The 12,389-nt window shown below is 34.5% G+C and overlaps 1 protein-coding gene across 1 annotated transcript in view; it reads right to left on the bottom strand.

Annotated features, from left to right (window-relative positions):
* Nucleotides 1-12,389, bottom strand: part of LOC120201104 (protein TIC236, chloroplastic-like) — a 54,134-nt gene that overhangs the window by 29,935 nt on the left and 11,810 nt on the right. The window contains 6 exon segments of the mRNA XM_039201777.1: nt 8,364-8,495; nt 8,609-8,674; nt 8,981-9,256; nt 9,728-9,851; nt 10,380-10,438; nt 10,539-10,709. Coding sequence (XP_039057708.1) covers nt 8,364-8,495; nt 8,609-8,674; nt 8,981-9,256; nt 9,728-9,851; nt 10,380-10,438; nt 10,539-10,709 — 828 coding nt within the window.

Raw genomic sequence — 12,389 nt, 5'->3', positions numbered from 1 at the left:
GCATCAACTTGCTTCAAGGACTTTTCTCATTTGAGACTGTCCTGTTTGAAAATGTTTTTTCCTCCTTTGTTTATTGAAGAATGAAAGAATTTTTACAAAGTATTGCCCTTCTCAGGTTCATAATAGAATCAAATCATAAACAATGAGTTTAATAAATATCAAATAAATCAACTACACTTTTAAATCATTCAAAAATCATAGTCCTATGGCAAGTGTCAAAATTATTGACTGATTTGAGGTGTAGGTTGATTCTGGTAAAGTAAGGTCTCTCAGGTTCTCAGGTTAGTCCAGCATATATGTCTCTTTGGGCTTCCATTAATTTGAAGAAATGGTTGTTATGCTCATCTTGTAAAGATGCTTCTCGTTTCCAGACTTTCATGAACGTCTTTGGGATGTGCGGTGCTTCATTAAGATCGTCTCTTATGTCATTGTTGCACTATTCATTATTTGAGCCGCCTTTTTTAGGTTTTCAACTCGAATCCTCCTTTGGTTTCAAGATGTTATTTAAAAATTTACATCTTGAACCCCCCTTTTATCATTTTTCATATCATGCATTAAAGATTTTAAAAACCAATTTTTGCAAATAAAAATCAATCTTGAGAGGCGGAATGAATTCTGAAGATATCCTCTTTTACTTAGAAATCCATGTATGATTTGAATGGACTTTTCAGGTACGTAACGTAGGCCATGGCTTATGGTTATGAAAGAAAGGGATAAAAAGGCCCAAATATGTGTTTAAGGGTAATCAAACCAATGATCAATTTATTATGATGCCTTCACCTTGCCTTGCTTAACTTAGATCTGCTTTGTTGGGGATTTTTCCATCATCTGGATCCCTCTAGACTGCCAAATTTTGGATTCATTTCCATTTTCTCATATCTTCAGCATTTATTGCTCTTCTTGTTTGTACTTGATCAACCTTGTAACTTGAGGCTCAATAATTCACCCATCTTGATTCAATTTTTTTCTTTTTTTTCTTTTTCTTTTTTTTTTGTTTCTTTCCTTTTTTTCTTTTTTTTCTTTTTTCTTTTTTCTTTTCTTTGCTGGATTTTTCTTTTTTCTTTCTTTGCTGGATGAGTATAAGACTTCAATTGCTTTGAGCACCTCCTTTTCCTTTTTGCATTTTGGAGATTTTCCATTATTCTTGATTGGATTGATCTTCAAGCACTCTGTATTTGACATACCTTGTAGTTCAAAACTTTCTTGACTTCATGGAAACTTGTCTTCGTAATAAAACTGTATTGACAATCTTTATTCTTATGAGCCAATATCCTTTACCTTGCCCCCCAATGTAGAGGGTGATCCTTGATTATGGTTGAATTAGAAGAAAAATTATTCAGGCTCAAATGGGGACAACAAAGGATATATATATATATATATATATTAAAGGATAAATGAAACAATGTCGTTCATCATCTCATACACAGAAACCTTTGTAAAAAGAGGTATCTACAGGGGGATGAATATTCAAAATTAACTTTATTTACATGAAAAAAGGTAATTAATGCATGATATATCAATCTTTTTTCTTTCTTCTTTGAGTATGCCTTAATCACTCGAAATTATATTTGATAACTTGATCATGATGCCTCATCTCATCTCTTCTTGCAGGAAAATTCACGGATAACTGAAAGTTTGGTTCTTTTGAGGTCTTTCGGTTTATGATGGTTTTGTGTTTGGAAGGACAAATGTGTGACTTTTAAAGTCATGTATATGGTGGAAGGGGTAATATCATAAACCAACCAACTCTATCCGAGAAGGTAAACATCTAGAGTTGATGTCTCAAAAATAAGTAGAGACATTTCTTCAAAATCTCAGATAAATGTAGTGTCAGGATTTGGTTTTGGTAAGGGTCGAGTAATTGGCATTGGATGGGATATTGAAGATATAATTTTACCACTTGCCAATAGATCCATAACTCTTGAAAAATTAAAAGAATATTTAATCTACTTGATACTCAATAATTTCAAGATTAAAACTTGATTCTTTGCTCATAACCATAAAAGCAACACAATTTATTTTTTTGCACAAAAGGCGGAGAAAGAAACAAAAAAAAAACAAGTTCAAACAAGATGCTGAAAATAGAAAAGTACTATAGTGGTAGATAACACTTCCACTTATTTATTTATCATGACTCATCACTCCTCTATTGTTGGGTATGTACTTGGCCCAAGATTTTTATCCTTATTTGCTCCCCATTTCTTGATCATTTCTTGTGTCAAGACTCCCTTATCGACGAGCATCTCTATTTCCTTTAACAGTGACCAACAATTCCCTGTTGAATGTCCAGATACTCCCAAGTGAAAATTACAGAAGCTATTTTGATCATAGCAATGAGAATAAGGCCTTGGTGACACCTTCACCAATCTTGGTGTAATGTATTGACCTTTAACAAAATGAGGGTACAGGTCTGAGATAGATTCTTAAAACACCTTTAGAGTTTTTCTTGCTCGCGAGGCTATCACTTTCTTTGATCGTTCTGAACGAATGAATGCTCTCATGTTATTGAGGGGGTTCTGAATGCTCATTTCAGCTATAACTGAGGTAGTATTAACCAGATTCCTTAAGTTTCCCCTTGCCTTACTGGTTTTCGGAAAATCTGATATAGGTATCTGAGGTGTCTTCTGGGTTATATCTGCCTCATTCTTTCTTAGACCTATAGGCCAATCTCGAATTACATCCATGGGAGCCTTTTGATTTCTTTTCCCATTTTCTTGTGCCTGATATTCTTCGTAGGATTTGGTTATATTAGTTTCTGTTGCAACAATGGTTTCTGAACATTGAACCTTAACCCCTTCTTTTATCTTGCATTTTTGAATTGCTTGCTCTAAAGGGTCTTGGAAATTTCCCTTAAGGTTACCAGGAACCTTAGCTGAACAATTTGGAATTCTAGTCTGATTTATCCAAGGAACTTCCTTATAGGTCCAATTCTCATTTGGAGGCCATTGTGATTGATCAAATTGTGGAGTAATTGATATGGCTGAGAGCATTTTTGGATGCAATTTTTCACTCGAACAGTGGAAGGGAGGAAATTGAAATCCCTGCACATTCTTTTTCTTCTTGATCACTCTATAAGGTTTGGCACCATGTTTAACTGAATAAGACCTCATTGTATTAACCCCTATCATGTGATTAACATAAGAAAATTTTAATGTGCTGATGAACAAAGTAGTGAACTCTTTTTCAGTCAATGGTGGATGTACTTGAGAAGCAACGTCTTTCCATCATTGTGAATATTGTCGAAAGCTTTCATTGCACTTCATATTCATGCTTTGCAATATTGTTCGATCAGGGGTCATATCAGTCATGTGCTTGTATTGACCCAAAAAATCTTGAGCTAAATCCCTCCAAGAACGTATTTGAGTACGTTTTAGCTGATTATACCATCTGGATGCAGACCCAGATAAACTGTCTTGGAAACAGTGGATCAACAATTTTTCATTCTCTACATAGCCAGTCATACGACGACAATACATAGTGATATGATATGAAGGGCATGTGGTCCCATTATACTTCTCAAAATCGGGAACCTTGAACTTTGGTGGAATAACCAGGCCAGGGACCAAACTTAGTTCTTTGGCATCAAACCCATAAAATGTCTCAACTGTCTCTATAGATTTTATCACCTCTTCTATATTTTCCAGTAGTTGAGTGAATTTTTCCTTCTCAACTGATTTGTTTAGGTCAAGGACCTCATTACTAATACAAAATTCATCAGGCTTCAACTCAGAAGTAGTAGGACAATCAGTGGGGAACGATGCTCCAGCTTGATATGGTGAGTTCTTAACAGCGAAGTAAATCGGTGATTAAATTTCCTGGGGTACAAAGGTGAACTCAGGAATATGAATAGGTGTAACACCCAAAGAATTTGTAGGGTTTTCAATAAGACTCTTTCCAGCTGTCTGGCACTTCTCAATCATTTCTTTCATATTGTTCAGTAGATCGATATGAGAATTTGTGATATTAGCTTCAATTTGTGCCAACTTGCTCCTTAATTCCTCTTGTATTTCTTTCTGCTCTATCTCAAATTTGACTAGCCTATCCTCAGTTTCTTTAGACATTTTTCTTGTGTTGTGCTAAGCGTTCTTCTACAAGGGAGAACCAAGATCACTTCGGTTGAAATCCTTATTTTAATGAATGAATGTTTACACGTATTATGACATAAAAAATGCAAAGATGCCAAATGCAAATGTAAGTATGTGAATGTAATAATAAGAATACAAATTGTGCAATACAAAAGCAAACATAAAAATACAAATGCAAAGATGCCAAATGTAAATATGAAAATGTAAAAATGTAAATGTAAATTATTTAAAATACCAGAATAGGACATCCAGTTATATTAAGACTGTCATTTTCTTTGATATTGAAAATAAATAAACATTATTATTTAATTAAATATGTTTTAATGCATGATGTAAATTTAAAAATGTAAATGTAAATACAAACGTAAAAATGTACAAATACAAAATACCAATGCATGTATGAAAAGGTGTTACTCAAGAGTGATCATCTTAGAACAGATTTTATTGAATGCAAAAGTTTCGGTACATCAAACAAAACTTTACATATAGGGATATATTTCATTCCTAACTTCTCCAAAGCCAAATTAGTCTATCAACTTAAGGGACATATTGCTTGTCTGGACTGCAACCTCTTCCATGACATTCTCTTTCATTTTCTGTGTCACTTCTCGTAGTTGCTCATTTTCCCTTGTAAGAGATCTTTTCTGTCCAAGAAGTTCTTGAACAAGATTTTCATATATATTGCAGTTCTTTTTCAGCTTGGTGACCCCTGTTATCCATTCTTCTGGGGTACTTCCTAGGCCAGCATTTTGAAAGGTTTGAGTGATCTTCTGAAAATCTTCATGCATGGTTTTCATTTCTGTGCTCAATTTCTCGTTTTGGTCGTTCAAGTCCTTCAAATAACATGCTTGAGCTTCATAAAAATCTCCACTACTCTGAATGTCCCGACTGATACTCTTACCATAGACTGCTTTTGGTATCAATCTGGCAGAATCTTTATGGATTACTTTTGGTATTAATATAACCGGTTCTCTGTGTGCAGAACTTCCCTCGATCCTCGTAGTTTCTTCAGGATGTCTTTCCTTGGTCGTATCATATTTTGTTTGATCATAAAACTTTTTGTCCATTTACGATTTCTTTCCAATATGATGAACAGTCTTTCAAGCCAACACCTTTTGGTTATGCCATGATCATGTAATGCAAACAAAAGAAATCAATATGAACATATTAGAGCAATGTAATATGCATGAAAAAAATAGAATAGTTAGTACCAACTAAAACAATCTATCTATCAAGGTATAAATCTTAACCTCATGCTTTCTAGTTCCATGCATTGTTTGGAAAATTTAACCTAAACGCATGATTACTAGTTCGCATGCATTTATTCAGGAAAAAGTAATAAATTAAAAAATTAAAAGCTAAAGCTTATTTCTCCTTTGTGTACACCTAAGGACAGAGGTTCAGTACTATCTTAGATCATGAGAAGTTCTAAGGTTTATTATATGCAGGGTTTTAGTTCTAGGAGTAAAGGTACTCGAATTGTCCTTGTTAGTGCCTCCTTAGGCTACCAACCCTCAATCCTAGTCCACTACAGACTAAAGTGGATTGAGTTCAATTCGAGGGGATACACTTCTCTATGTCTGACACGGAGAATAAATTCTCACGAAGACATAGGGCATATGAACCCCGAAAGTTACTTGCTAGGTCTGACACGGAGAATAAATTCTCACGAAGACGTCGCTTTCACTCCCACTTAAAAAGGGATAAACTCAATTATAGAGCTTTATGTTATGCAATGCAAGTGTTGTGTGTAAGGAGAAATGTTCAAACTTCTAACAGAAAAATAAACAAATAAAATAATTAATTCTTGAATATAATAAATAAAAATAATAAAAAAAATAATATATAAAAATAATAAGTAATAAAAAATTTTGAAAGAAAAGAATTAAAAATTAAATATATGAATTTTTAATTTCTAACTGATAGAGACAATTTTCAATTGATTTTAAAAGTTTGACTGGGTCCCCAGCGGAGTCGCCAAGCTGTCGTAACCGATTTTCGTCCGGGCACGAATTTTTTACTTGACGGGAAAATTGTTGTGAATAAATGGTTTTGAAAATAATTTGGGAGTCGCCATCGGCCTTTTGGGTCAGGTAGGTTGAATACCTAAGAATTATCTTTTAACAGAGTTTTTAAGAAAACATCAGTTAAAAGATGAACTGGTCTGCGTTTATAACCAAAAATTCTTTCTTTTAATAATAAAAAGGGATTCGTGGTCGGTTACATTTAGGGAAGGATTAGCACCCCTACAACGCCCAAAATTGGTACTTTTTAATTATAAATTGTCTCTATTATTAGAAATAAAAAATTTAAAATATATTTAAATTATAATCCTATTATTTCAAATTTATAATTTTAAGAAAATATATTAATATATATAAATAAGATATTTACTTATTTAGAAATATCAGAAAAGGGCTTCTAGGTGTCTTAAGACAGCTCTTTTCTTCGATATTAAAAAATAAATAAATATTAAAGCATTTATCTAAAAATAATTAAAATAAATTAATATATGATTTATAAAAATAGGATATTTATTTATTTAAGAATATCATAAAAAGACTTCTAGGTGCTTTAAGACAGCTTTTTTTTCGATATTAAAAAATAAATACACATCAAAATATGAATATTTTTTTCTTAAAAGTAGTTTATAAAATTAAATTTATAAATAAGATTTTTTATTTAATAAACAAATAGAATAAATAAATAAATAATATAAAATAATCATGAAAATAATAATTTAAACATATATCAAAAGTAATAATAAAATAAAAATAATAATAATTAAAATGAAAGAAATTAAAAGTGATAGTATTAAAAACTATAGGATCATATTCATAAATATATGAGCTTAAAATGTAAAAATAATAAAATTTATGGTTATTATATAAATATTAATGATCAAATTATAAAATATAAACCATTAATTGACATAATTAATAATATTATGTAATATAGGTATGAATAGCGTGATTTAACCTAAATATTAATACATGATTAAAATAAACACTAATTAAATTATGAGGGACTAAATCAAGCATTTATCCTAAATGTATAAACATACGGGCTAGGACTAAAATGTAATAAAATAAAATTACGAGACTAAATTAAAACGTATAAGAATTGATTTTGGTGATCAAATTGCAAACTTACAGAACCCAGAAGGACTGAGAAAACGGTTTACCCATTCCCTTAATTACACACATATCCCTCATCAAAACGGCACCGTTTTGATGATGTTATAAAAGGTTCAAAACCGGCTCTAAAGAGCCAAACCTTTCATTTCTCTTTTTTTTTTCTCTCTCCAGACGAGAGAAAATATTTTCTCTCTGTCTTCTTTCTAAAATTTCTGGCCGACCACCGTTTCCGGCGCCGATCGCCGCCACCGGCCACCGTGGGTGGTGGCCGGAACTTACAATCTTACACCCCAAATATAGATCTATAAGTCCTAAAACTCGATCTAAAGTTATTTTAACCTAAAACCCCATAATACGTTATAAATCCAGAATTTTCACCTTCGGCGTTTTGGTTCTCCAGTGACGAGTGGAGGCTCCGGCGACTGGTAAGTATTTTGGCTTCTTTTCTTTTATTGGTTGGTTGATTTTACTTGCTTTCGGTTGTTGTTTGCTGTGGTTGATATCGTTGCTGTTGTTGTGTCTTGTTCTCTGTTATTATTGTTGATGGTCTCTCTGTTCGTCTCCTCTCTGTGTATCTCTTCTCTCGTCTCTGTATCTTGGTTGCTTCCCTCTGGTCCCTCTTGTTTGCAGGGAACCAGTGGCTTTTATAGCCACCATGAGGTTCGTCTCGGACTGGTCACAAAGGGGTGACCTTTGGTGAGTCACCGGACTATGGTGGTGACTCACCATAGGGCTTCGACATGGGGCATTGACGAGGCACTTCTGGAGTCTTCAACGGGGCGTGGCTGAAGCTGGAACGTTGGTGTGGCGGTGGAGTGTTCTGGAAGCAGCAGCAGCGGCTGGGACGTGTCCCTAGGATATCATCACCCTAGGGTTTCCTGCTGGAACCATCTGGACCGTTGGATCATAGCCAGATCCAACGGTTGTGATGCTGGGCGGCTGGCTGGGAAGAAAGAAACCCTAGTCTGTTAGGGTTATGCTGGATCCGGGTTAGGCTTGTAAACGGGTCAGGTTTTTAAATGGGTCTGTTTGTAATAATAATCATATTTATTAATAATAATATAATAAAATAATAATATAAATAAAAATATAAATAAAAATAAATGGATGAAAGAAAAAAAAAACTAGTATCTTCACATACCATTGTATCTCCGTTGCCTCCACCACTTGCATCAAGAGAACAATGCCAATGGCCTTTAAGTTCAGCTAAACCTGGGAGACTTAAGTCTTCAAGGACAACTTCATTTGATGCAGTACAATGACCCCGAATAACCTAAAAATTCCAAGAACTATCAAAGGCATAGAAAAGTACAAGAACTGAAATTTGGTGCGTTCTACATGCATACATGTCATAGAAGTTTCTGGAATCAGGTATTGACCAAGTACCTCAAGCAAGTCCTGAAGACCCTCAGTATACACTCCCACTGATGGCAAACTTTGAATGAAAAGATCCTGGAGATAATATGAAGAAACATGAACATTTTTAATTGAAAGGATTAAATACTCTAGAGTGATCTCCAATAATGAAAAGAAAAAGCAACCATAGAGAATTCTAATGACGTTTGAAACCATTTGCACTTTATTTTCCATTTTGAAGAACTTGGTTAGGATGAAGTGGGCACAGTTCATAAGAATAAACTATTATTCAACTACCAAAATGCTTCCAGCAAAATAGTTGGGGTGGCTTCTAATGAGCATATGAGCTGCCTTGAGAAAATTGAATATAATACATTTCAGTAAATAAAACAAAAAAACAACCTTTGATCTAGAAAGGACAGCAGGATCTATACTTCGAGACAAGAGTCTTGCAAGGGGAAGCATCTCAGCAACTTCAGCTCTAGGAACTTCAAGTCTCATTCTCCACCTTCCCATAGAAGATATCACACTACCAAGATGCCCCGTCATTGCTCTTCTTAACAAGCCATCCATTCCCAATTCAGAGAAGTTTCTATCCCGGCTTCCAGGCAACACGTATTCACCTTGAAGCTCATAACAGCTACTAATTTGCTTTAAAACAGTTTTCTCAAGCGTGATCTACAAAAGTCCATGTCAGCCGGTAACGTCAGCCACATAGTTTACAGTGTCTATGTGTTGCAATACAGGAGATTTTTTTATAAGAATAGGAGGTCTCGTTAAAAATGGTGTCTTTAAATATTTTAGAAACTCTTTAGCAAGCAATATTAAAAATCAATTTGTTGCCACAAAAAAAAAACCAAAATCAAAATCAAAAGCAAAACCAAGTCAATTACTAATATGCAGAATACAATACCAATTACAAAGATCAGTAAAATAAATAACCAACATTATCATATACCAAACTAGATGTATCATATAATCGCCTAGAAACCACTAGGTAAAAAAGAAAAAATTGAAATTCGTTGAAAGAATTCCAAACCTATTTAGAAACAAACACAATATATCAACAGTAATTTCATGTGAGATGACCCAACAAATTAACCAAAAAATAATGCACATATCAATAGAATAGAAGCTTCAAATACTAACAACATCACCGCTCCATCTAGCAGCCACATCTAGGGCTTCACCAAGCACACCACTAAATTTAGGCCGAAGTACGGATAGAACACCATGACCTCTTCTTTTCTGGAAATTAAGCTGGATTTCAGCATGAAAGTGGAGAAAAAGAAGTGATTAACTAACAATTTCTGGCTCAAATCACCACTACTAACTGAGTTATTAAATGATTAATCATCATTGACAGAAAAGAATCTAGCTTCACTTGGAACACAATGTCTTAGATGGAAACCAGTAACAGCTTAAAACATCAATACAAGCACCACATAAGATGATAAAACCTTTTTTTAGAATCTAGAAAATTTTCAGTGTAATGTGCAAAACTCCCCCCCCCAACACACACACACAAAAGAAAAAGGAAAGAAATATATTCCCAAAGATTGAAAGAGAGGAAAAACAGAAAAAAGAGTAAAAAGATACTCTCACTATCTTCAAACTTAAACATGTCATCATCATCCGAATAGAATTGACTTATTTTTGGATTCTTTCTTGCCAAATTAATTAAATATGAATGTATTCTCTTGCTGTATCTCCCTAAAGAAAACCCATATCATCTCAATTAGTTGCTATCTATAATATCAGCTTTAAATTTCTGACAAGAAAGCCCACATAAAAGCTTACCCGCTGTATTGTTCCACGAAGTGAAGCAAGCTCAAATTCATCAAGTGGCAAGTGGCGTATCTGCAACAAAACACATGGCAAGAAATTTTCGAGTTCATCTGACCTTTAGTATCTGAGAAGACTAACATATACAAACTAAAATGGAAAGATCTCAATATACCTCAAAAGTAGCTGAATGCAGTGGACGTAAACAAACATTGGCTTTCAGTTGCCCCTTCTGAAGAGAAAAGGAGAATAATTTTCCATTTTGCAAATATTCCTCAGAACCAGGTTGTAAGGGCCGCACAACCTCAACTGCAAGACTTTCATCTGGCCTTCCTATGGCATCTAACTGCACAACCAGAGTGGACAAACATTCTTTTGTAAATAAGAGAGGAAAAAATGGAAATACATTGGTACAAAAGAATAAGTTGTCGACCTTTACCACATATATCATATTGAAATACTACACATTCTGGAAGAAAATGCTCACTCCTATTTTACCCAGCCCAACTATAACAGATTTGACAGGGAAAATAAGGACTCTTTTCATTATTATTTTTGTCACGGAAGGTAGGGGGGAATAAAAAGGAGGCAAAAAGCCGGTGGGACATTGGGGAAAGGATAATTTGCAAGAACCAAGGATCAGAACCCAGGCTTGCAAGAATCTACCAGGAGGTGGGACAACCATTTGAGCTAAGCCACGATTTAAAATAAAGGCTCTTGATGATAAAGACATAAATTACTAACTGGGTTGCAGAAATTTTGTGATGCATTCTTTTTTATGATCTTGGTCTTGATTTCATAAATCTGGGCTATATCTCGAACCTTTAAATAGGTATGTTTCACTGCTTCCTATATCTCTTGTGCTGTGTTTAAGAACATGCACGTAGCATTGATTTTTTTTATAAGAAAATATGCTTCATTAAAAAACCCCTTCATAATCGTCACTGTACATAGGTACCTCGACGAAAATCGGAAGGAGGAAAAGAGTGCCTAAGAAATTTTATTCCATATTTATTTGATAGGAATAGGAGGTCTCGTTAAAAACCTGACATTACAAGAGAATCTTGTTCATCCCAAGCTTCAAACTTAGGATCTCCTGCCTTAGGTCCAGATCCAAGTAGATTGCTTAACTTCCCTCTTCGTTTTAGGAACGTTCAAACTAGTTGATACCACTTAAGATAATTTTTTCCATTCAGTCGACGCTGATTGTATGTTCTGCAAGTCTCCTGTTGAACTAGAGTAGTTCCCCTCATTCACCGTGACTTCTTGAGCAGTTTCAGAACTACTGGTGTCAACTACTTCCACCATTTTCCTACTTTTTTTTAAGCATAGGGAGACCTCATTAAAACCCCCCTTCGTACTCAACGAAATATGAAAGTTTCATCGAGCATTGGAAGGAGGAAAAGACTGTCTCATAAATTTTATTGAACCATTGAAAATTACAACTTAGATTACACCAGAAACATACAACCTGAAAAACCAAATAAAACAAAAAAAAACCCCCTAACCATGCCTACTAATAACCCCTCTAATCCAATGCCTTCTTTAGCCAACTTATCCGCCTCCCAATTGGCCCCTCTAGGAATATGTCTGATCATCACAGCTTTATCCCTAAAAAACTCTAAAATTCCATTCAACAACAAACATAGCTGATTGGGACAACCCCCAAATTCTTAATCCAATTAACCACCACAAGGCTATCAAACTCAACAATAAGTCTTCCTTTGCCACTCCATTGTGAGTCAAAGAAAAGATTCAAAACCTTAATAATGGCCAACATTTCAACAACTGTAGGAGGTCCTTTACCAACAGCCTCAGAGAATGATGCCAACGTAGAACCCCTTGAATCTTTAATAATCCCTCCTATACCTCCTTTCAACCAATCATCTGTGACTGCACCATCCACATGTAATTTGAAGAAACCTTCAGGAGGTGGAACCCACTGAACCAGATTGATCACTCTACTCCCCTTACTTCCACGTCTATACACAACCGAGGGATCCCCCATAAGACAATCAAAGAACCC

Source organism: Hibiscus syriacus, unplaced genomic scaffold, assembly GCF_006381635.1.
Source record: "Hibiscus syriacus cultivar Baekdansim isolate YM2019G1 unplaced genomic scaffold, ASM638163v2 tig00006991_pilon, whole genome shotgun sequence".
NCBI lineage: Eukaryota > Viridiplantae > Streptophyta > Magnoliopsida > Malvales > Malvaceae > Hibiscus > Hibiscus syriacus.
This window is presented reverse-complemented; position numbering and strand designations above follow the sequence as displayed.